Raw genomic sequence first — 26,179 nt, 5'->3', positions numbered from 1 at the left:
CAGCTGGAATAAACTTCCATGCTTTATGCTCCGAGTAATTCAACAAAAATACAGTGGGGAATGTACATCTGATCCACATGGAACTGGGATTATTCCTGCTCTCCTTTAATTATGCTTTTGGCATCATGGTCTTAGTATTATTTCCATTCCTAGTCCCATCCTGTAGCAAGTGAAACTGATGAGAAAAAAAAAATGTAACTGAACGCTCCATTCTCTCTAGCACAAACACTGGAGTTGCCTTTTGAGTTCTCAAATCTGAAGGGGAAAATTTGAACTGTGATTATTCAAGAACGCTTCATTTACATCAATAGTTGGGCTTGTCGCTTTCTACACGTTCAAGTTTCAACAAACTTTGAATGCCATCCACCCCTCAACTTGACAGCAATCTCACTACTGTTATCCATGAAGTACCAAAAGGAGAACCAAAGGTTTCCCACAGTCTTTCTGAAACCACATTAAATCCTCACAAAGATGCTCTTCTGTGTTCTGGTTCTTTCTCAAAAATAAAGATGACGCTCATGGAAATTTGTTTTTACTGTTCCTAATGGCCTTTTCAAGAGATACTTTTGAGTCAGTAAAATGGGATCTTTTCAAACTTCTAAAGGAATCCCTTCTGTTCTCTGCAAAGCCTTCACCTCTCCTTCTTCTTAAACCAGTGCTAGTACTCAGTGTGGCACTCCAGCCCCTTGGGTTCAAAAATGAGCTCGTACGTTTTTTTTTCTCTCCTAGTTCTCTCCTATTTCTTTTCAGCTACAGTTTTCTTCCTGCTGTGTCTTATTGATTTCTGATTCTGCTGCTCTGCCAGCCTCTCACAAGGGAGACGCGCTGATCCTGGAGGTAACAGGTGGAATTCAGCTTCAGTGAGTGGAACTACAGAGATATTTAACCTATCAGCAGGCTTACAGAACATGGGAAGTGCGGTGTTTGATTAATTAGGTTTCACATCTAGCCTTTCTGTGGTGTGAGGAGCGTCTAACACATGGCACCAGGCCAGCCGTTGCTTTAGGTAGCGTAGCCTGAGTAAGATGAGGGGAAACCCTATGCATCTACAGAGTGAGGAAGGTGAACATCTTTAACAGCCTTGCTGCTAATTTTTTTTCCTCAAAAAATAAAAACTAGCTTGGGAACGCTGGACATTGCCCGCCTCAAGAGCTGGCACCTCTGCCCTCGCGCTGCGAGGTGACACGAAATGGCCCCCATGCCAACAGGCCTGCCTCTTGTGGGGACACTAAAACTGCCAGTCATGACCCTTGAACAGCGCCACCCTTGGGCTCTACCGAGCCCCGGGGCGGCAGGGGGCGGCAGGGGGCGGCAGGGGGCGGCAGGGGGCGGCAGGGGGCGGCAGGGGGCGGCAGGGGGCGGCAGGGGGCGGCAGGGGGCGGCAGGGGGCGGCAGGGGGCTGCGGGCAGAGGGCGGCCATCGCCTCGCACCCCCCCCCCAGCCTTTGCCCCTCTTCAAAATGGCGGCGCCCCCCCCCCCTTCGCACGGGGCCGCTCTGCCCTCCCCGGCGGTCCTCCACGCTCCTCTCGTTGGTGAGCGGCCACCCCGCCCCGGCCCTGGAGGCGCCGTCGGCGCATGCGCAGGGCGGGGAGCGCGCGTCTTCACTTCCGCCGTCGGCGGCCGCTTCCGGTCCCCCCGTTCCTTGGTAACAATGGAGCACAAAATGGCCGCCTGAGGGGAGCGGCGGGCGGCGGGCGGGCGGCGCTGCGGCTCTGGGCGGACCCACGGAGCCGGGGCGGGGGAAGCCGGGACCGAGCCCGGTTTGGGGGGGGGGAGCCCGGGGAGAGCAGCGCATCGAGAGCCGGGCGAGCGGCGGGCGGTGAGTGCGGGAGGCCTGCGGGCGGCCGCCCAAAATGGCCCGCGGCGGGGAGAGGCGCGGGGGGGAACGAGGGGGAGCCGGGGGGGAGCGGGGGGCGCCTCGGGGCCCGCTCCGCTGCCCCCCCCCCGGCTCCTCGGGGTGTCGCGGGAGGAGATGGCGGCGGGCGGGCGGCCCTGCCCCGGGTGGGCTGGGCCCCGTCACCCCCCGGGGCCTTTAGCAGCGAAAATAACGCAGTGGAGGGGGAGAACCTGCTGCTCCTCGCGGGGGGGGTGTGCTCCCCCCTCCGGGCAGGGCTGGGGGCTCTGCGCCCTCCGGGCGGGGAGGAATGGGGAGTTGGCCCTTTTTTGGAGGGGGAGCGGTTGCAGGAGCTGCCTGAGGCCTCGCCGTGCTGCTCAGTGCCTCGTTCAGCAGCCCCAGCCCTTCAGCACCGTGTCCTCGGTTTGTGCTTCCCGTGGGCTGAGACGAGAAGGCCTCTAGTGGGAGACGGGGCAGAGGAGCTCTTCCTGTCGCTGTGTCTCTTGCGAGGGTCTCCATCGGCTTGGGACCTGCTGAAATCTGTAATGTTGGCTGTTCCTGCCCTGTTGGCACGTTAACCACGTTACCTCTGTGCTGTTACCTTAGTTTTCTGTGCAAGTTCTTCCTTCCTTTTCTTAATACTGCTCGTTGACATTCATGTTTACCATGTCTCAAAACTATTGTCAAGCTCAGTTGTAAATATATTTCTTCATCTTCGGTGGCCTGCTTTAATGGAGGAGCAATATCAAGCTGGTGTAATGTGTAGATTTTAAGGTTCATTATTTATTTTGATTTTAGCATGTAGTAGAAGGAGCCTGACAACAGGTTTCACAGCAAAAATACTGATTTTTAAAAAACATTTTTGTTTGTTTATTTTTCAAAAAGCTAATCGGGAGGAGCTTATAAACAAGAATTCAGACTGCCCTGTGCCCAGTAGTGCAGTCGCACAGCTGAGGTATTTCCCTGCCCAGGCTGGCAGTAGTGGTTGGTTTCAGATTGTCAGTTGTCATGAGGATGCTAAAGGAGTCCCGATACCAATTTGTCCCTGAATGTTAATTGCAGTGACTTGACCGTGTTTTTATAAAAAAATAGCTGGCTGCTTCTTAGGCAGTTAATTATCTTAATTAAGAGTTTGATACTTAGTTTTGTTGTAGTGGTCAACTAGCACTTAAAATGACTGCATTTCCTCTAGAGATTTACCATTTTGGTATTAAACAAATTATAGCTTGGAATTTCGTCTCCCCTGCTGCTAACAAGTGGAAAGCATACCATACATTATAAAATAAAGGAATTTGTTAATGTTACACAGCTAAAACATGACAGTTATTGTTTCCTTCAGCAGCAGTTCTGACTACAGAAACGTTTGTGACTGAATAAGCGCACCAGCGTTTGTTAAGCATGTAGTGGCTGACATCTGTATCATATTTATTTTCCATATTCCTGAATACATAGACATACCAAGGTGTACCGGAAACAGTGCTACAAGTGTCTGGTCTCCATTATGTTTCTTTTTTTTTTTTCTGTTTAAGTATTTTTAGGGGAATGAGTAATGTGATCCCTAAATGGAAATATTTTCTTAAACACCCGTGTGTTAATGTACCTGGCTAGTTTATCCCTTTATTCCTCATCCCTATGGAAATGTATCAAAATAAGTTCCTTGATCTTGGTAGAATGCTTCTAATTGCAGCGGAGGTGTTGTAATATCTTTTTTTACTGCTGTAGCTTAATGTTTTGACTTAATTTACATGAGCCTAAAGGTTCCATTTGAGTCCAGCTTAACAAGTTACTAGGCTTTTGTAATTTTTTCGTAGATATTTCTATTTCCGTGTACTAAAACATCTCTGAATCCAAGCAAGATTATTGGGTATTTATCGGAGTTCTTGAGCCATAATCTCAGTCTTGAGAAGAGCTTATCAACTCTTTAGCTTGAAAAACTTGGTCTTGAAGGGATAAAACAAAACTCAAGATATGTTTATGATGGTCTCGTGCATCTCAAAACCAACACCTCTGAACAGAGCAGTAGCGTAAGAACTTAGAGGCAGGATCATTGTGTGGTGAGTAGGGGCAGCCAGAAGTGTCACGCAGATGCAGTTTTGCTTTTGTGCAGATTCCTGGCTACAGGTAAGATCGTAAGAGACGCACAAGGCTGTACCTCCCTCGTGTTGTTATTAACGAGGGACTTGTTAGTGTCTTGCTGCTGATCTGCAGTGCTGAAGGCCAGCTTTTTACTGAAGGAGGTCTGCAGAGTTGTGCAGTCTCGTAAAACCATCTAAGGATAATTGAGTGTGTAGGAAAAGTCAGGGCGCGCGCACTTGCTCCTAATTTAGTAACTTAAAAGCATTTCACTTAGAGCAGCCTTAATTTCAATATGCAAGATATATGTGCACATAATCTTGTTAAAGTGCTTGAGCTTGCCTGCCTTAGTTTGTCGTCAGAAATGGAGTTACATTCTTAGGGGTAGGTATTGAAATTCACTTAGATTTTGCTTAAATGTATTTTCCACTTTCATATTTGTTGGGTACTAGACAGCAACGATAACAACAAAAAATCCTCACATCAGAATCGCTGGGTGGGTTGTATTTGCAGTGATTGGCAGTGTTTTATTGGCCTTCTTGTAGAAGCTCTATTGGCAACAGTTTTGTGGAGAAAGTGAGAGTAAACGTAGAGCTGGGCTTTCCTTTAAGTAAAATCCAGCAAGGTGCGATTGGCTTGGTGCTTTCACTGACCAGAAGTTCTCCTTCTGCAGAAATCAAAGCGCTACATGATGGCCTTCGGTTTTGTGGGCACAACTTCCTTACTTGTCAGTCCTGTTTATGCCGCTGACTTTCCGTGGCAGCGCTGGGTACTGGTGTGCAACATCACTTCTTCCTTCGAGCTTTCTGCATGCTGAGCTAGCAGGAAGCTTGCTGCTGGGGGAGAAGAGCCCAGCTTCACAACTGTCTTCTCCCAGTGCTGGGACTTGTGGACGCTAAACTTTCCCTTCTGTGGTACCCTCTGGGTTTGAGCACAAAAGGAAATGCTGTCTTTTGTTTTCAACATCTGTGTGAAAAATGCTGTGCTGATAAGCGCAGAAGATAAAACGTGAAGCTCTTATTTTGGTGATTGTTGCTGTGTTATATATTCTTAGTTCCGTCTTCATTCCACATGCTCACTGTTCTGGAATTGCTAAGTCCCACCCTTTCATCCAGAAGGTGATGCTAGAAACCTGTAATGAATTGTTTTGTTTTTGTGCCTAGATCTCTTTGATGTGGGGTACAGTAAGATGGCAAGTGTTTGTACCTTCTTAGCAGCTTGTTCTGTTAAAATATTTTCGTTGGTTTTTTATTCTGTGGATTTTTTTGCAGCTGTGCTGAACAAGTATTCATTTGCTTTCTATTATTTAAAATGTACGTTCAGAGTGATGTCTTGCTGTATGGACTTTACTTTGAAATGTTCTGGGGTAGTGAATTGGCTGAATCCGTGTTTAACTCTCCATATTAAGTTAGCAGTGAATTTTATTGCAGTTTACCTGACATACTTCTAAGAAGACAAGTTTCTTCCAGCTTTCCACAAGTGGGGCATGTTCTGTGGTATTTTTCGAGGCAAAGAGGACGTAGTTCTTGTGTGTTTAGAATTTGTGGTAAGTTTAATCAGAAATCTAGAAACTGTGTAGAGCTGTTGTTCATCAGACTATCAGAAAGCAAGAGTAGGAGAAAAAAGGAGTATGTCCAAAATTCATGCTGCAGTTTCGAAAGGTGGAAAAGTTCCTTGTTACCATTTCTGAGATGTAGATTAGTGAATTGTACCTACACCATCATAGCCTTCAGTCTAATCTCGAAGGAAGACTTGTGTAGCTACCCAGAAAGACAAAAAACTTGAGGCAATGAAGCTCCATGTATAATGCAAATAGCTGTTTGATTTCACTGTTTCATGGTATCTTCTTTCCTTAATGATAGGATTCACTGACAGTTTTTTGCTTCTGCTTTTGAGCTTGCAGTCTCGAGAGATGAAATATTTAAGATGAAGATGTAGTTCCTGTTATGTCTGCCTTTCTGCTAGCTTTGGTTATTGAGAATTTGTGCGCTGACGAGCATGGAGACTATTTCTACACTTCTGATTCTTCTAGGAAAGCCTAGTAGTTGGATCGATTGTGGTCCAGGGGAGTCAGTACTGCCCGTTAGGTTGATTCTGTTTGTGCTTAAAGAGCCCGGAGTAACAGAACTGCCTGCTGTAGCTGCTGCTCTGTGACATCTGAGAAATGGAACGGGAGAGACTTCTGGCTGGGGCCGGTCCTGCTGAACGGGACGGTATGTTAGAGCTGCTGGAGCCAGAGTTTGTGGAAAGAGCGTTGAGCAGACAGCTGCGTGGCTCTTCTGCAGAGCTAAAACGTCTCTGAGGTGTGTTCAGTGAAAGTGGGGAGAAAATAGTTAACCTGAAACAAGCCAAAACCAGAAATATAAGGTGGTGTAGCTTCCACTACTGAGTCGCTGCTTTTAGTCAAAGGGTTTGATAATTCCTGCAGACTAGGAGTAGGCAAGGTGCTCTACTGGTTGAAGTACCTAATTAAGATGAGGTTATGAATCATAAATGAGAAATTAGCCTTTTGCTGAGCACATCTATGAGACACTTATTCATATTGTCATCATCCTTTCTGTGTATACCAAGGTATTAATTATGTTGCTGGGACATGAGGTAATTCAGGAAACGTTCGAACATACAGGGCGCTACGACTTTGCACGTAACGTTGAAATACCAGGAACGCCTAGATGGGGGGAATTTGAGAGATCTTTGCTGCACAGCCGGCTCGTAAGCATCTCATTTGTTTCTGCACATCAGCTAAGTGCCTTTCTCCTCTTAAAATTTGAGGCTTGCCTCGTAAATCTGATGAAGATTATAACGTTAAGGTTTCGTGTTTTCAAGAATGCAGGTTAAGTTAGTGTTTTGGTGTTCAATGCAGATAACTGATGTCAGGAAATATTAACCGTTTTTGAAGGGGAAAGAGCTAGCAATTTAGCAACGTGACTTCTATTCCATCAGTACTTTTCGGGGAGGAATTCTCTGGTCTGTCAATGCTAAGCACTATGGAGACACCCAGTATTACTGGTGAAGATAAATGGACAACAGGAGTGTTTTATTACTGCCTGCTGTCCCGCTCGTTTTCTTTTAATGACTGTAAATTCCTGACTGGCTTTTGTTTACACGCTCATGACTTGGCATACGGGAAAAGGTAAGATATTTCTTGTGCTGTGTACCGTGAGAATGGTCACTTTGCATTACTGAAGGAACATCTAGAATTCATAAATCATCCCTATCCAAAAGAGCATATTACGTCCTCTTGAATAAAATAATGTATCAATACCTGCTTGGGGCTTGCTGTTTTTGCCACCACAGTCTGTAGCAGCGGTGGAGAGACAGCTAGTCAGCTGTGCTCTGAAATCTCTGAGATTGTTGAAGCGTAACTGTGGGGAAGATCCTTTGCTGACTTATCAAAGGATGGGAGCACCACTTAAGAATTCACTGTAGTATTCGCTGGAAAATACCTGGATATTCAGCTGCTGAAGAGTATTTCCCTTCACTTATTTTTTTTAAGAAAAAGTAGTTTATTCTAGCTGTGATTCAGTACAATATCTTGTTTTGGGCAACCTTCAGGTGATTTTTTTCCTGTTCCTGTAAAAAGATTTTCATTACTGGATATCTTGGCTGAAGTTGGCAGTAATTGACAGATCTGAACTTCCTACTCACAGATGTGACCTTCCCCACCCTTTGTCAACTCAGTGCTGACAAGGGAGAACACTAAATAAGGAAATTCTGAATCTTTTCACTTGAGTAAGAACAAAGTCTTACTTTGAGTTGAACGAAACCACTGGGAGAAAGAGAAACAGTTGAAGCGCACCTGCTTATTAGATAATCAAATGTTGGGTATTCTTCTGTAACTTAATATTATACCTGTAGCTTTTCCCTTGTCAGGTTTCCCTGTGTTGCTGTAGTCAGCTTCCTTAGGCCAGTCATAATTTGCTGCAGTGTATGAGCTGAGAGCAGAAGCCTGAATCCCCTGAATGAGGGATGGGTTTCCACATTATTTGTGTGACCCTCCGCTGCATCAAAAACAGAGCAGCACTGCCACCATGGGAACCCTGTAAATGGGATTTGTAGCTGAGATCCCAGATCTAAGGCTTTTTCTTAGCAATGATGTCTTTTCAGTCTTGACCAACAGCGGACTTTACAGTTGAAAGATGAAAGCTGAAACAGGAGGAAAGGGGAGCAAGCCTGGAAATAAGAAAGACTGACTTCGCTGTAGTTTCAGCATTCCTAAAGAGTCAGCTATTGAAGCGTGCATCAGTCTGTTGGTAAAGAAGGTCATTTTTCTCAACTTCACTTGTTTTGCCTCTGCCTTTCTTCCCTGACCAAGAATAGTGTCCACTTCATCTTCTGAAATGGAGTGGACAAAAGTCTTTCTGTCAAGTAGGTGTTAGATAGCCAAGGTGCCCGCAAGCACTGGAGTTTGCAGTCAAAAGGAAAATTTCAAAGCATAAGCAGTAAACAAATGTCATACTTTGTATACATAATGTACTCTTTTAAAACCTGTTGTTGAATTAGCCTAATGCTTACAAATATGTTAATGTTGCAGTTTGTGAAGAACACGTGTTTCAAACTCAGTAAAAATCAAGGTAGCAACTGTTTTGAGGAAAATATTTTACAAACAGCTTTATGCTGCCCCTGTCCTTTAGCGTTACTGCATTCCCTAATTTTCCTAATTGTACTGTCAACTTTGCTTCACTGTCGTCGGTCTCATGGAAAAAAAGAAAATGCTGGTTAGAGCATTTCCCCAAAGCTAATGCATCTTTCTGGGCTTTATTTTGGAATCAAGTCTCATTCTACTTGGGATATTATTCAGGTGTATCTTGTAAAAAGCAGCAGCTTTGTCTTTCTGGTATTTTCCTTTGATTGGATATGTCTTGAAGTTAGTTGGGGTCATAGTTCTGTTACAGAAAGCGTGTAAAAAGCTGTCACGTTTCAAGCAAGCTATGTTCTCGTTAGAAGTACGTGTGTGAGGTTTGAAGGGCATACGGATTTCGTAACAGCCCAGTCCGAGTGGGATGTACCTGCTGGTACTGTTGTGCAACTTCCCCTGTGAGTGGGTTTACTTGACAGCATGTCACATGCGAGTCTTCAGACTGGCCATGCAGTCTTCGGATTGCACCAGAGATGTAGCAATGCAGGGACAGCTGATGGCCTTCCATCTGAAACGGTAGTAACCCTACAGATTGCTGCTGCTTTTACTGATGTTTTTTTTTAAAAAAAAGAAATTTGTGGAGACAAATACCAGTAGCCTTCCACACCTGTAATGCAGAGGGCCAACAGGTCGTTTGTGCTTTAACATGACTAACTTAAAACAAGTTTTACTGCGTCAGAATGAGGATTGGAGTAGCTATTTCTATAATCTGCAAGTCTGCAATAGTGGGATGTCCTACTCTGTGGAATTTCCTACTGCTACACAGAGGTTGTCAGCGCACTTTAATTTTCACAATAGCAGCTGAAATAAACTCCACTCGGAGATCATGCGGCACTGGTGTTAACTGTGGGCAGTCTTGACTTGACAGCTGTGCTGACAAACCAAAAAAAGATGCTTTTTGCACTAGACAGATGTCTGAGTGTTGGAAACTTTCCAGCAAGAAGCAAAGAGCTTTATTCTTCCATGTCACATGCAACATGGTTTAAATGAAAGGAACGTTTTTTGATGGGAAATATTATTGCAGAGCTTTTTAGCATGCAGAGGATTAGCTTGCTAATCACCTCTCTGAGTAACTAGATTCTACCAGTTATACAGGAAAATTCTTGATGTTGTGAGTAGCGAGGCATAATGATTAAGGAAACTAGTTATTTTAACTTCATTTGATATATTTGCATGGCACAACTAGTGCCAGTATGTCTCCTGCATTTGCATGTCTTTTGTTTTATTTTTGATCAAATATAGACACTGTATTCATTAATTTTCTTTTTTTTTGAGACGCTGTGAAGGATCTTTTCCAAATGAAAAACAATGTGAGGAGAAGATTATATTTAAAAAAAAAAACAAAACCACATTATAGAAAATAGTTCTTCGAAGCAGAAGTTATGGCAGGTATACATAGTGGAGTTTTGTCCTGGAAATGTATTAGTCATCAACATCAGTAATTCACTAATTACTGAAACTTGCAAGCAAATTCTTCTGATGACACACAACTACAGAGCTGATTTTACAACTGCTTTTTCACTTTGGAGGATACTAAAAGCCCTGTCTCTTTTCTTTTTTCCATATATAGTGTTCTATAGCATCTTCAGACTCATTTAAATCCCTCCATTCTGTTAAAATTCACTTGGATGTTGAAGAGGGTGTTTCTCTTAATTGGCAGTAAATTAGATTGATTTCTGCTTTCTTTACCATAGTGCAGGGAAGGAAGAAGTGATGAATGTTTAATCTCTTTTAGAGTACTCTTTTAGAGTTAGTATAATCATGAATGGTTTGTGCCTCATGCTACGCTGTTGTATGGCACTGTAAGGCATGGTTCTGGGATTCACGAGGCAGTTGCAGTATTAGGAGTATTTTATTGCAAAAAGATTGTTGTGGACACTTAGTAAACTGATACTATTCCATGTGTTTGTACTTGCTGCTTTGAATATAAGTAGTGGTGGCTCTAGACTTTGTAGTTCTGGAAGTCGCTCATGCTTTGAGAATGATTTTGTTGCGATCCATGTGGTTATGCAGCCTATCTTAACTGAAAATTCATTAGCAAAGTCTTTTTCTCAACTTAATGAAGAATATACTACAGGTTAAACATCTGAATATCGTGCTGTGTTTCACTAAGTTGAATGAAGAGTTTCTTTTTTCTTTTTTAGATACTCTTCCATTTGTCAAGATGGAGAGCTCAGATTCTAGTGATAAAGGAAATATCGATCAATCCGAAGCACAACGTCAGAGTCAGCTAGATCGGTTAGATCGAGAAGAAGCTTTCTATCAGTTTGTAAACAACCTGAGTGAAGAGGACTACAGGCTTATGAGAGATAACAATTTGCTAGGAACACCAGGTAGGTTATGCTTGTGTATATACATCTTACTGGAATCGCTTGTAGTTGATTTGTGTCCTTTTCTGTTCTCCTCAATCTTTTTCACCCATTTAGTTCATGTGCTGCAGTTGTGTTCCGTGGTAGGGAGTAGCTTGTTGCTAACTTATACATACTCAAAATTGAGGGCTCCACCGTGGAGAGGTGGTTGGGACAATGTGGATTCATCAGATACAGAAGTGTTCACACCACTTGATGGGAACATCCAGAGCTGACCCTGTTATGGCCCCTTAGACTTCTGTGATAGAGAAGTAATCGCCCTTAAGCATGTGTGAAAACTTTATGCTGGTATTAAGAGTTTATAACTAGGATAATTAATCTGGTGCAAGATTCTGCATGGGTGTTTTTATGTCCATTTTCAATCGACTTACTACTTTAAATTGACTCTTTATAGGATGATGCCTAATTGAAACCAGTTATAATTTAAAACATGACTTCAACTAATTCAAACTTTTTCATGCTTGTGAACATATTATCATTTTTTTCCCCACTCTGGACAGTCATTTAATTGGTATAGGATGAAGAAAACTGCTGATGAGTTGTAGAGGTTGCAGAACCAGAAAGCACATTTGTCTTTTTTGAGTAGGTTGAAACTGTTGGATCCTTCAGCAAAACTTATTTGGAAGAGTGGTGCTGAAGTGTCTGAACTTCCCCTTAGCAACCTGCTTGGCAGTCTCATTGTGGCAGGATTTAATTAGAGGAAAAAAAAAAGACAAAACAGTGGCTTGTACCTTCTGTAGAAGCTTTGGATAATGCTTGCCATACATATGATTTGGAAATATTTTTGGAAAACTTTGCTTATTTTCTAAGGTGAAATTACTGAAGAGGAGTTGCTGAGAAGGCTACACCAAGTTAAAGAAGGTCCGCCACAGCAAAACAGTGATGAGAATAGAGGTATATACAGTATTTGTGAAAACTCTTAACTTTAGCACCCCATACGGACCTTAACTTGAGTGCAGGAGTGGAACAAGTTAAGCCTAGGCAGGTGCAAGGTGAGCTTTGTTTCAAAACTAAGTGAACGTTATGTCTGATATCTGCTGCAGAGATCAGTTTGGGACAGATTTCACCCATAACGTGTCTGTTACTTGCATCAAAATAAAGTTCCATTTAGGTTTCTTTTTCTTTATTTTTAAGATTGTTTTCCTGTCTGCTCCCTTCTGGGATGCTTTTGGCAATTCTTTTTGTTTTTATTCACCATTCTTCCCTTCCAAAGGTGCTCTACGGGTTTTGTTATCACCCCTCTAAAGAGGTTGGTGGAGGATTCTTGGAGCTTACTGCTGGCGTTCATTCTTTAGTGAGATGGGTTTGCTGTAAAGCTGATCTTCAAGTGAAGGGTCAGGACAAACATAGGTCTCAATTCAGTGGTCGCTAGATCCCTTAATTGTTTGGAAAGGAAAACACAGAATATTGATGTGTTTTAACACAGGAAGTAAGACTTTCCATTTACAATAAATAATATGTGTTACTTAGACTTGTTTGCTGTGTGATGGCTGCAGCCTGTCTGTGCATGTTAGGAAAAAAAAAGTCCACTCCTGCTCCCTTAACAGAGCTCTGGTAGATAAGAACTGTGATGCTACATGTGAAACCATGGTTATGCTTGATGGGATTAAGCGCTTCTCAGCTGTCACTTTTTTAAATTAAGCACTTATGTTTTTGGAAAAGATCACTCCAAAGTTAGCTAAGTACTCTAATTTTGGTAGTTCACTGTCTTTTTCGCAGGTGCAGAGTCCGCAGAAGATGTTTCAAATGGAGATTCTATAATAGACTGGCTTAATTCAGTCCGACAGACTGGAAATACTACACGAAGTGGGCAACGAGGAAACCAATCTTGGAGAGCAGTGAGCCGGACTAACCCAAATAGTGGTGACTTCAGATTCAGTTTGGAAATAAATGTCAACCGTAATAATGGGAACACAAATCCGGAAACTGAGAATGAGCCATCTGTAGAGCCTTCCAGTGGGGAGGATTTGGAAAACAGCCAAAGTGACTCTGAAATTCCAAGGTCTGAATCACCGTCTGTAAGGCAGCCTGGATCAGAAAGGAGCACTTCAGAGGAGCTAACAACTGAGGAAGCCTCTCCTCCTAGAGGGCAGAGGAGAGCGAGAAGTAGGAGCCCAGAACAGCGGAGGACACGGGCTAGGACTGATAGAAGTAGGTCACCTATTAATCCAGTGAGTGAGGCTACTCGCAGGTCTCATCACAATACGTCATCTCAAACGCTTGACCATTCTTCGGTGAATGAAGCTGAGGGAAGCTCTAGAACTAGGCAGCATGTGACATTGAGGCAGCATACAGTGGGGACTGAGATGCCAAGTGAAAACGCAGTTCTGTTTTCAGCCCCTGAAACAAGACCTGTTCCTCAAGCAGCAGGTTCTTCAGAAACTAATGGTGCCAGTGAGTCTGCAACTCCTGGGCAGAGGCCTCCTACCATAGTGCTCGATCTTCAGGTGAGAAGAGTTCGTCCCGGAGAGTATCGGCAAAGGGACAGCATAGCCAACAGAACTCGGTCCCGGTCCCAGACCCCTAACAACACGGTCACTTACGAGAGCGAACGGGGAGGGTTTAGGCGCACGTTTTCACGTTCAGAACGGGCTGGAGTGAGAACTTACGTCAGTACCATTAGGATTCCTATTCGTAGGATCTTAAACACAGGCTTGAGCGAGACTACATCAGTTGCTATTCAGACTATGCTGAGGCAGATAATGACAGGCTTTGGAGAGCTGAGTTACTTTATGTATAGTGATAGTGATGCAGATCCTAGTGGCCCAACTCCAAATCAGAACGTGGATGCTTCTGAGCCACAGAACGGAGGTGGTGGTAGTTCAAGCAATGAAAGTACGGATGTTAGCTCAGGGGAGGTGTACGAAGGTGGTAATGAAGGTGGTTCAACATCTGGTGCCAGACGGGAAGGTCGGAATACAAGAGGATCGGTCACGTTTGAAGAAAGTGGTTCTCTACCATTCCTTAGCCTAGCACAGTTTTTCCTACTAAACGAAGATGATGATGACCAACCAAGAGGACTCACCAAAGAACAAATTGACAACCTAGCAATGAGGAATTTTGGTGAGAGCGATGCTCTGAAAACCTGTAGCGTGTGTATTACAGAGTACACCGAAGGCAACAAGCTTCGGAAACTGCCTTGTTCTCACGAGTATCATGTCCACTGCATCGATCGCTGGTTATCAGAAAATTCCACTTGTCCCATTTGTCGCAGAGCAGTCTTAGCGTCTGGTAACAGAGAGAGTGTTGTCTAAATGAGATCTGAATTTATGGCCGAGCAGCTAGTGTAATAGTGATGGGCAAAGAAGTCACTTCCTTTATGGCCACTTTTTGAGTGGTACCTCATTGTATAGTAATGACTTGGAGTGAATCTTCCCTCATGAGAGCATTTTCTCTGAATTCAAGCTTTTAAAATTGTAAAATTAATTAGGGGTTTCGAGATCTAGCCAGTTTGTGTGATTAAATTTCACTTGTCCAAAGACGCCTATCCATTTAAAAATACTTTTTTCTTTATGAAGTTCTAGCCCCTTTCTTCCCCCAGTCCAATAAACATTTTGTCCTAAAGATTGTGCTTATGAGGAATCTGAGAAGTCATCCCAGCTTAATGTACATGAGTGGTAGATGATTTTTTGCAAGAAATCCAACTGACTGAGAAAAAAATAACACGAATTTAATTGCACACTTGAACATACTTTTAATTTTCATACTGGGTTAATATTGGACGTGTCTGTGTAAATAACACTAATGTTAGCCCTTTCCCCATCACTATGGCACGCTGTAGGATGAGCTGTTAGCTTAATTGGGATATTTATCTTGTTGTGGAAATATAAGAATTGCCTATGCTTGTTTAAATAAAAAAAAATCTGTTTTAAAATTGTAAAGCTTTTTTGTAGAAGCTCAGTACTTTTCCAATGCACTGTTGTACTAACGCATTAAGAATTAAAATTGTACCATGCTTAGAAATCGAGAATGCTTTTCATACAAAACCCACCACACAGAGAGCAAACTAAATACAAGAGAGCTGCTTTTGTAACTGTGCGCCTGTCAAGAGCAGTGCATATCTGTACTATTTATGTGAAAAGCTACTGTAATATAAAAACAGTTGAATTAGACATCTTAATTGCATTTAAAAAATGGAAATTAAATGTTTATAATTGCAGTGTTTTGGCTCAGTAATGCCACCCAAAAAGATGATAAAAATTAGAAACTGTTCTAATGGCTGTTTTTTTCTTTTTCTTTATACGGTTACTAATATATAATAATATAAACCGGTGTGTACCAGATTATTCCGTCAGGTTTATGCCCAATTTTTGCATTTTTTACTTTGAAGTTTGAGGTAACCCTGTGTGATTCTTCAGCAGGCAAATAGTGACCCCCCCCCCCATCAGCTTCAGCAATATTAGTAATCTCTGCATCTGTTCAGTGAACATGATATATCCAGTGTTGGTTCGAGTGCTGCAGAAAAATAAGTATTAGCTGGGAGAGATTAATTATTAGAGTGCTACGTTAAATTTGGAGACTGTAATTGATTACTGGAATATATGTAATGTTATTCCTAAGATTGGCTACACATTCAAAAAATACTCCTTATACTCCCATTGGAATGACTAAAAATTATCTTTAGAAGTATGTTTGTGGCACACTGAAATGGAGAACCAGAAAATGTGTTGCTGCCTTGACGTCGTCCTGAGCAACCTGCTTGGTTGGCCCTGCTCGAGCAGGGCTTGGACCAGATGGACCCAGAGGTCCCTGCCAACTGCAGCCAGTCTGATCCTGTACCTTAACTCATCGGTGTCAGGAGAAAACATCCCTGCACTTCAATGAGCTGTCTTTGGTTTATTCCCTGGTGTTGTTTTTTTTTTTCCCCCTAGCTTATGTCTGCAACAGGGAAAGCAGTATATCTTTCACCTCCAGAGTGGTAGTTGCAAAGGGATATGAACTGCTCTTGCTGGCTGTAAGGGAAATGTTGTGTGCTCCTCAGATGATAAAACCAAAGCTAGCCTATCTTTTTTTTGCCTAATTAAAAAACATTTTTGATGTTTTCTAGTGGTGGTTGCATAAAATACAGTCTCTTCTCTAAGCCATTTTTAATGTCTCATCAGTTAAGGATTCCACTGTGTCCCAAAATTCCAAATTTTTAATACGTGTGCATTTTGTGGTGTTTGGTTCAGTGGGAAACCCTGAGTGGCTATTGAGTTTGCTTTCCTCCTGGTGGGACGCACTGTCATGGCACAGGGAATACATGTTTTTTTGGGATTTTGTTTGTTTTTAACAGAGGAATAAATAAGCTCGTGCTCTTAAGTTTTTTCCCCTCTGTGACATGCATCACTCTAAAATTGGAAGTTAGCTATTAATTTCAGGTGCTGGACTCTCGTGAATGTAGGTAATGTATTTGATGCCAAAATTTCTTCAACAAAATAACACTTCTGAATTTCTTCCAGTAGCATTCACATAGCAAATACTTGTTATTGGTTGCAGTTTCCAGTAGCTTTATTGACTTACTGGAGCGTAGAATCAGAAGGGAAAAAAAACCTTCTCCACATGAATGCCATTTTAGATTTTGAAAACCTGACATACATTTCTGAAGACTGAGCACGGTGACCAGAAAGAAAGGAGCCCATTAGTGCTACTTAAGGTGAGGCACGGCTGTGATGCGTGTCATTCAACATAGCTTGCTTTTTTAATGTTCTGAGTTTCCAGTAACTGTACCCTTTGGTAGGCTCAACTTTACGGTTTTGTTATAGCTTAATAGTGGCATGCCTTAACATCTTATCTTTCTGTAATGATAGCAACTGATAGAATGTTGGAGGTTTCCCAAATGGTACCAAGAACAAAAAATTTAACCTGAGTTGAGAAGCCCTTGAGTGTTCTCAATATTTTACACACCTTTTCCAACGCTGAGTGTACTGAAGGTGCTGGGAGCTAGGTGCCCAACGTCTGGAAAAGTTGGCAGGAATTAAATTGCTGATACAACGAAGAGCTCCTTGTGTAGCTGAGTCATCTGTCGGCCTCTGCAGTAGTGCTGGGGAAGAGCAGTGTCCCAGCTGCTGGGAGCCGCAGCCAAAAGCTCGGTGATGGCCACAAATGCATTTGTATTGTACCACATACACAAACCCCCCGCCTTCTGCGGGGCGGTTGTAGGGCTGGGATCTGGCAAGAGGAATTCCCAAGTGCTCCTGCATTTTACCCTAATATCTTGAGGTAATTCCATTTCTGTCCTTTTAAAGTTATGTTGCAGTTAGGAAAAGTCAGTATTTCCACTTCGGTTGCTAACAAAATGTGAAATGCGCTAATTTTAAAGGCTCGCCGTTAGCCGATTTTGCAGCTTATAAAGTCATTATGGTATTGAGATTTCGTACACATTGCTGCCCTCGGTTTGCTCTTTCTTGGTATTACAGGTGGGATGCAGCACCTTTACTCACACTTATAGCCATATGAAAGGTTAAAATGTCCATTTTTGTGATTTTGAAATGCCTGCTCGTACAGAAAAGAGAAGTGTAGAGGCAGAGGCAGCCTTGTTGCGGCAGCTGCCTGGTTCGTAGTGCCACCTTGTGGGAGCCTCTCTTACCCTGCCTTCAGAGCCGGCACAAATCTCCATCTCGTCACTTGGAGCAGCCTGGTTTCTTGCGTCGAAGGCTTGTGCTTTGCTTTTGAAGGGGATTCCCTGTTACCGCCTGCCTCTGCGTGCCTCTGTAGTTATCGTGGTGTTTCTTTCAAACGGCAAACCACCCAAGCTGCTGTTGTGAGCGCTTATCTGGTGGGTGAGCTGAATTCCTGTCTTACGGGACAGCTCTCTGTCTGCAGGACCTCCGTACGCAGCTGCGAAAGCAGTTGCGAGGCCAAAACCTAGAAGAACGAATGGTATTTTTTTAATTAAGAGTATGTTTGATAGCTTAACTCAAATTGCAAACTGATACAGAGTTGTGGGTGCTTACTTTTTTTTTTCTTTTTCTTTCTTTAAATTAAGGCTTTATCCATTAAAAGACTGTGAAGACTTATTCCTGGGATTTGTTAGATTTCCTTTTTATGTGCACTTTTTTTTTTTAATCACTTACAAGAGGTTGTTTTTTTTTTTTTTTTTTGCAAAGAACTTGTAGGCAGTTAATTGACTCGTTTTAAAAATGATTTCATTAGCGTAGCTACCGCATGCATAGAAATTACTCATTAAAAGTTTAAAGACTTTTGGTAGGAAGTATTAACGTGCATGCATAGCAGCTGCACTAACACGATACTGTACCAGATTTGAAGGAGCCATAATTGTCCATTGTGTCAGCTTGCAAACTAATGTATTTCCCACTAATGTTGACACAATGGAACATAATGACTGTCATCCCAGTTTCCTGTCAGTTAGCTGGATTATGCAAATACGTCGCGTCCAAAGGGCTGTTTCCCTGTCTAATTGCAGGGGATGTTTATCTTGCAAGGGTTGCCTGCACAATGGGGAGGCTCCACGCCGTGTCATGATAACGAGGGGCTGACTTGAAGACAAGGGAAGAGGCAGTGGCATGGCTGGCCGTGGGGCTGTGATTTTTGGCAGTGCCAGGTGGCTTTTTCTGAATCTCCCAACGCAATCTTTGCCACCACACTGCAAGGTTCACCTGGTTGGCGTAAGCCGTGGCCTTATCTTTGGCTTAAGATCCTTTTCATTACCATAACGTGTACATATGTATGTGTCCAATATTTTGGTTTTCTCCCCATCATACCGCAAGGACTCGTTGCTTAATGAGGGTGTGTAGTCAAGTGTTGGTGAGCGTTGGCTCGGAGCCACGTTAAGGGAATCTGTAACAAATTCAGAAATATTTCCAATCTTTGCATACGCTAGGCTGTTCTTTTTTGTTGTTGTTGTTTGTTTGTTTGTTTCTTTGTCCTTGACTAGGGAGGGAAGGAGGAAGGTGAACAGACAGAACTGATGGTAGCTTACCCAAAGTACATTAAGTCTGTGTTGTGTTAAAAAAGAAAATCAATTTGCATTTGTTATACCAGGGCTTCCCAACCTCTTTTTGAGATGTCTTTTAACCATACTTTTGGGTTTGTTTTGATTATTTTATGTGGTTTTGGTCCCTTCAGCTAAAACACCCAACACCCTTTCCTGAATCTCCCTCTCTGCCAGTATGGCTATCGGTTGGGAAGCCCTGAATTCAACTGAGAATGTAACAGTTTTTTTTTTTTTTTTGTACAGTGCTTTACATCTGTTTATACTGGACTTGTTTAGTACAAAATGGTACTCTGAGGTCATCGGACAACAGTTTGACCAGATTTGATAGCTAATATTTAGGAGGAGTTTGTTCCCTATGTAAGATGTCATAATGCAAATTTAAATAGACTCAATAAAATGCATGAAGTGATCATTTTGTGCTTGATCATCACTCCTTGGTCTTATTCTTCTTAGGGTGGGAATGTGCTGGAGTAACTAACGATGGATGTGGTAGGAATTTATGTGTGCCTTTTGCCTTGAGGCTGGGCAGAAAGAAAAGACCCGGAATGGTGCAGAGTTTAGTTCCCTGAAGCATTTATTGCTCCTTAGTACATAAACCAGAAGCAGTAAATCTTCGATGAGCCAGACGTGTAAATCTGTCCTTGGATAATGTGGGATACCAAAGCAGTAAGTTATCTCCTGAGTGCGAGCCGTGACTTTTACCGGTACCCATCAGCGACCGGGTGCTGGCAGTGCTGAGCCCCACCAGAAATGCAGCAAACGCTTCACAGTGCTCGTGGCTTTCATAAGAGGCTCTCACATATGGCTAAAAGCTTCACCATAACTTTAGTAGCTGATGTACATGCAAATGCTTGCTCAAGTGGGAAAGATTTTGTAGGGTGTGGGGAGCTGACTTTATTACCAGCTCTTCCCTCACCTCGTCTCTGCTCCTCGAGTAGGAAGTCAGAGCAGAGGCCTGATGGCATGGAAGGAGGAGAAGGGGCAGGACAGCGATGCACGGCTCGAAAACACACAGCACCTGTCATTTGGGTGCCATGGACTGATCCTACTGCCGGGTAGCTGTCTCAGCTGCTTGGCAGCACTGTGCTGATCGCCTTGCTGTGGCGAGGAGGAAGGTTTGTGGGCTTCCCCAGGGACGCATTGAGCAAGGATTCTGCTCCAGTTTCAGCGTCCCTAGGGAGACCTCTGGGAAGAGTTTTTTCCCAGCTGCCGGAGGCTTCATCTTGAGCTCTGAGGTGTCCTGCTCTGGAAGCATACCAGTTCAAACCAAAATTCGGTCTTTACCATAGGCCTGAATTTTCATTTCGGTGCCTTCACCCATGAAGCTGTTCCCACTATTTCCATACCAGGAACCCCCCGCCAGCTCCCTGGCTTCAGCCCTGCATCTCCCTGCGGGAAGTCCTTTGGGTTGTGTATCCCTGTGTTTGTTCCTTAAAAACTGCCGACTGACCCCCCAAATTGCTTTAGAAGTCCAACCCAACCTTGGAGCACTTGTGCTCTCTGGAGGCTTGGGAAGGGCTCCGCAGACCACTCCTTGATCTCGATGGGAGCTGCTGGTTGTGGTGGGGAGGGAAGCAGAGGCTTCGCTGCCAGCTCATCTTCCCTGTCTGTTCCATGATGGGACCTCTTTGGGGGCTTTCAACATAATGAATCTAAGCTCAGCTGCATCGTGGTTCCCTAAGCCCTTACAATAAAGTTGTATGGAAAACTAAACCCACTTTTTTGCCTTAAAGGAGACAGCATTGTCTTTGACACTAATGAGAAGCTAACGCTGCATGCTCCGTTCCCCTGAATAAATCCCCTGCTGAGCCAAGCATGTGAAAAAGCAGGCGTCGAGCCTCCCTGACAACAACTGCTTCATCAAACAGGGGTCGGTGCTGTCTGGGTAGGGTTTCTGGCATTTTGGCTGCCATCAGGTCTGGGGTTTTCGAAGAAAAAGGTTGCTCAGAGCATGTTCCTTGTGGTAGCATCGCGGTGTTGGTGCATTGCAGCGGTGCTCAGCTGCAGGAACCTCACGGAGTCCAACAAGAAGTGCAGAGTCCTGCAGATGGAGGGGAACAAGCCCAGGCACCTGGAAGCACAAGGGCTAAGGGTATCCTGTGCTGCACTGGGAAAAGTATCGACAACAGGCCGAGGGAGGTGACCCTTCCCCTCCACCCAGCACTGGTGTGGCCACACCTGGGGTGCTGGATCCAGTCCTGGGCCCCCCAGTACAAAGAGACATGGACGTACTGGAGAGAGCCCAGCACAAGATGTCGAAGGGCCTGGAGAACCTCTGCTGAGAGGAGAGACTGGGAGAGGTGGGACTGCTCGGCCTGGAGAGGAGGAGGCTCAGGGAGGACCTCACCAATGTCTATGAACACCTGAAGGGAGGGTTTCCCAGCGGGATGGGAAAAAGGGTTTGGGCTGCTCCAAGCGGGTTTGGTGAAAGTATCAGCATGGGTGGGAGAAGGCTGCGGGAACAACGGGCAGGCTGGGGGGCGATGAGGCGCCGGCCACGTACGCCAGGGCTGAACAATGCCGCAGATGGGCCGATAACAGATTTACAACCCAGCGGCGCAGCGGAGGAAGAGGTGCGAGCCACAACAATAGCAGGAGCCAGCAGCCAGAGCCCCGCTCACCCAGCCCACCGCCGAGCACCCACCCTGCAGTGAGCTTATGGCAGCTGATGTGCCAAAAACACAAGAGAAGCACACCCCGAAGCGTCGCCACGACGAAGCAGGCAGCCTTTCTGCTCCACACAGTGTGATTCTGGTCCTGCAGTGCTGGGGGCTCAGCCCCTCCAGCCTCCTGCTCAGCATCGCTGCAGGGGCAGCGATCCCATGGTCGCTGCCCCCGGCCGTGCACAGCCTCTTGCTCTTTTTCCCTCCTCCCCTGTGTTGTACTTGCTTTAGATCTAAGTGTGTGTATATATATATGTGTGTACATATAGTTTTCCCCTCCCTTGTTTTTCCCTGCTGCCAATAGTACGTGGTTTCCAATACAGCCTCCTGCTGCTATGCTTTAAAGAAATCCCCCAAAACCCAAGCTGAAATAAAGCGAGTGTGCCCTAAACGCACGCTGTGCTCACCCACCCAGCCACTCGCTCTGGTCCCTATGCCTCCCTTTGGTGCTGAGGTGATCGAGGGGTAATGGATCTTGGGTCCAGCACCGCACAGACTGTGACTGTGTGTATGCTACCAAAAGTGACTGCAGGTATATATGCCATTCGCATGTGTGTCTAAAATATGTACGTATTTTGTAGCTCCTAGTAAACGAATATAAGACATTGACATGCTTAGTATTTAATATATAAAATAATTAATTTAAAATTTAATATATATAAAACACCAGTTTTGAATTTTAGAAGTAATGGTTCCCAGCGGGCAGGCTCACAAGCACACCGATGGAGCTCTACGTGTGTGCATGCTGCTTGCCCTGTCCCTGCACGCATGGCACGCGGAGGAGCGCTGCTGCTGCCGCCTTTGAATCCCTGTTTACTGCCTCTTATCAGCTCCCGCTGGGGGTTTTTTGAGTATTATTTGCAGTAAATATCCCTGACTTGAAAAAGGGTTGAGATGCATATGGAAAGAAAAATGAAAGCCTGAGCCATATCAAATTAACGTGTGTGTCAGCTTTCATCTGATGTCAATTAAGGCAGCTAGCGTAAACAAATTGTTACTTTACAGTAACTATTTTTTTAAAAATTTTACTTTAGAACCCTTGCTAAAAGCCATGTTTTTGGTTCCACTCACCCCCTTTCTTGAACACCCTCCCCAAAACTGCTCCTATTGGCATCACAGCTTAGCTCTCCCTGCGCAGTGCTAATGTCCAGGAGGCCTCACTGTGCCCTGAGCCCCTGCCAAAAGGAAGAAATAATACTAATACTAATACTAATGCTAATACTACTACTACTACTAATAATAATAATACAACCCTGGTGCGCTGACACTGATGGGATGCATTTCTTTAGGAAACCACAGCCCCCTTCCTTTTTAAACTGGTTTTATTCTACACATTTTTTTTTTGAACAACATTCATAGAACATTCATTACAAAAATGTGCTAATATGGGTTTGTTTTGTGTTGTTTTTTTTTGTTGGTTCGTTTTTGTATACCAACGATCAGAAATTCACATTTTGAAAGGACAGCCATACTTTTAAGACACACATTCAAATACTTTACTTCCAGATACAATATTTTTAGGGGAATATAAATCGCTTACAAGGAGCAGATGTCAAAAGAAGAAGAAGGAAAAAAAAAAAAAGAAAAATTTCAGTTCTACCAGTTTCTTCACCTACATCTTACAAGCTCTTACGAGGCCAGTTCTGCAAGGTGTGGCTTCTCCACCCTTTCCAGCAGCGACTTTAAGTACTCATTTTTTAAACCCAAAATGGGGCCCTAACCACCAACGGCTCCAGGCCTGATTTCTGCACTGAAATAAGTGCCTGCTTTCAGCCACAGACCCCTCTGGTTCATTAACTAAATGGAAATTCAAGCCTCCACCCCGGCGCTCTCACGTGGAGTCAGCTCAGACATCCACCCATCTGAAAGCAAATATTTGGCTTCATTTGGTTTTCGTGCCACTGGATTTCAGGGAATTAGGAGGGATAATTGCCCCCAGAAGTCATCTCTCCTTCTGTGATTGGTGAAAGGCTGGGAAAGCCCAGGTCTGGAGAAGTGTCGTGTCCTGTTCTGAAACGTGGATGCCAAAAACCCAGTGCCACCCATGCGGCGCGCTGGAAATCCCAAACGTCATCCTACTGACGCCACCCAGAAACGTGCTCTGGTAAACAGATCATCTCACACGCCATGACTAAAAATGTACAAAAAAAAAAGAAAAGAAAAAAAAGCTTCATTCCTTACTAAAATGGACACTAAGCCTAGCTGCTAACAATGTGCCTAAGAGCTGTGCTCCTCTTGGCAGCCGGAGCTGGAAGGTGCAGTGAGGAGGAGATTTTGGGAAGGATGTTTAGGAAAGAGGAGGCACTCGGGAGATGCACGGCCTCCATTGAGGAGGCCCAGGTGCTGCAGGCAGGACATAACCAGGTGCACAAATCTCCTTCTTCAAACACTGGGTTTGGAGGCGAGCTTGTTTTCCGAGCACTGATTCGGGTGCTGCAGGCAAAGCTGGGAGCCACAGGGCCACATCACCGTTGGGTCAGACACCAAGGCCATGTCCTGCAGGTCGCATTTGGCAAAATGTCCCCCTGGTGAAGGTAGTTGTGGCAGCAGGGATGGGTTTTGCTCTCCTGGGGAGGGTAAGGATGGGGATGGGGACACCCAAAGCCCAGTGAGTCCTTGAGGCAGTAAGGGCATTGCAACATTTGCAGGGGGGAAAAAAAAAAAAGGCAATAATAAACCACAAAAGTGGTTGTGCAGGGGGAGAATGCGAAAGCACAGCGATAACCCTGGCGTGGCCAGGAGCAAAGTCCACTGTGCTTCCCAGCCAGCAAACCTGCGGACAGTGCCTCTGCGGGAGGGAGCCGGCCAGGTGCTGAGGGCCCTGTTGGTGCTCACGGGGGGGCGAAAGGCAGCTGGGATTGAATAGAAAATGCCCCAAGGAGCTGCCCAAAAGGGGCAGGGGACTTGCAAGTGAGCTGGGGCTTTCTGGCATGTTCCCATTTCCAACAGCCAGTTGACAAGAAGTGAACGGTGCCAGCATGAGAATTACCAAAGCCGAAATAACCGAGGTAATGCCTGGAAAATGATGCTGGGCACGGATATGCATGAAAGCTGGGGCAGCAGAAGTGAGAAATGGAGGGATGATGATGCTGGATCTGTCCTCCCAGCTCTGCTTTGCACTTGTGGCTCCTCTGTGACCACCCAAAGCCAGGCTGGAAGCCACCTGAAGCTTCCTGAGATGCCACGGAAACATCCGTTCCAGCTGGAGCAAGAAGAGTTAAACCCAGCGTCTCACCCGGCCGTAAAAAAAAAAAAAATAAATAAATAAAATAAAAGAGGAGAAAAAAAAAAGACAACAACTCTTTTGAACACCCCGAAGCTAAAGATTTAGGAAGGCAGACCCAGCCAGCCCTTGCGCCGCGCTGCCGGGGCACGTCCCGCACTTGATGTGCGCTTACATAAGGTGCGCGGTCGCCTGCAGCGCCAAGCGTGCTGCCGCCTCTGTCAGCAGGAGAAACTTGTTTTTTTTCATTAGAAAAAACGAGTACAAGGTCTTTTTTTTTTTTTTTCCTACGCAACCGTGCCTTCCTGCTTGGCCTCCTGTGCCCACCTCCCAATGACCGCTCCAACCTTCGCCCTTCCAGCCACACACGCAGACAGAGCATGGGGTGAGCCTTGCATCACCTTTCCCGTGGCAGAGGCTGGCCTCCTGTTGGCCAAGGGCTTGTGTTGACTGAGAGCACAACCTTGACCGGACAACAATGATGCCAGCAGGTTTGGGAGGCTGTTAATGGGCTTTGGTCCGTGATGTGGGCTGTACACCTTCCACCGAACCTGGGCAGCCCATGAACGCACTTCTAAGTGCTCTCAATGATAAGAGGCTCCTCCAGGGAAAAAAAAAATACAAAAATAAAAAAAAATTTGGGGGTGTTGAGTGAGGCAGGGTTCTGTAGGCACCTCCGCCCCTCCTGGCTGCTGGCTGATCCAGCGGTGCAGCACCGAGCCCCCACGGCCCCAAGCGCAGGCTCCTCCCAGGGCAGAGCCCTTCGTGGGCAGGCTGAGGGTTTAGGGCAGGTGGAAATCAGCATAATGTGGGGATTTAAGCTGTTAAATCGCTTTATGAGCTAGAGAGGTTTTACAGCCACAAAGTTGGCTGTGAAACCATTCACCCAGTGGGTGCAGTTACCGGGGGCTCTGCCTAGCAGCATGGGCATGGGCTGGGTTTGAGGCAGTGCTGCTTCTCCTATGGCTGGGCTGCAGAAGATATTTCTTTCATTTAACGCCCCCCCCCAAGCCCTCCTCACAGGGCACTAAGGTCAAAAATACAATTTGAAGAGCTTCATCGGTTTCAGCTGTGACTTCAGACTCCCAGGCTTGCACAAGGAGCCACAAGGCAGCGGCTGCCTTCCTCCAGCTGCCTGCGGAGGAGCGCCAGGTGACCCAGGGACCCAGGGCTGCTGGGTGCCACGGGCACCTTGGATCCCACTGACACACATATATGGGCTTCCTAAAATATGGTCAGGACAGCAGAGATGTGGCAGGGATGCCCTGTGGGAAAGGATGGGTAGGAGATATCCCGAGAATGCGTGCTGAAGAAAGGGCAGGTTGAACAGACACCTCACAACACACCAGTATATTCTCCAGCTCGTACAGGGACAGAAGTAACAAAAGCACAGACCACAAGACCTTACAACGCATTAACCAGTGCAGATTAAAAAAACAGAA

At 45.0% G+C, this 26,179-nt stretch overlaps 1 protein-coding gene across 3 annotated transcripts; it reads left to right on the top strand.

Annotated features, from left to right (window-relative positions):
* Positions 1-1,537: 1,537 nt before the first annotated feature.
* On the top strand, positions 1,538-19,260 carry RLIM (ring finger protein, LIM domain interacting). 3 transcript variants are annotated; one of them, XM_080553250.1, is made up of 4 exons: positions 1,538-1,645; positions 10,691-10,879; positions 11,726-11,809; positions 12,635-19,260. In XM_080553250.1, the coding sequence occupies exons 1-4, from the start codon at positions 1,576-1,578 to the stop codon at positions 14,167-14,169; spliced, it is 1,878 nt and encodes a 625-aa protein (XP_080409376.1). In that variant the 5' UTR covers positions 1,538-1,575; the 3' UTR covers positions 14,170-19,260. The 3 variants fall into 3 exon arrangements, with proteins under 3 accessions (XP_080409376.1, XP_080409374.1, XP_080409375.1); XM_080553248.1 differs by having other exon boundaries at positions 1,633-1,819; XM_080553249.1 differs by lacking the exon at positions 11,726-11,809 and having other exon boundaries at positions 1,635-1,819; positions 12,635-15,128.
* Positions 19,261-26,179: the final 6,919 nt, after the last annotated feature.

Source organism: Anser brachyrhynchus, assembly GCF_964034855.1.
Source record: "Anser brachyrhynchus genome assembly, chromosome: 13".
Lineage (NCBI taxonomy): Eukaryota > Metazoa > Chordata > Aves > Anseriformes > Anatidae > Anser > Anser brachyrhynchus.
This window is presented reverse-complemented; position numbering and strand designations above follow the sequence as displayed.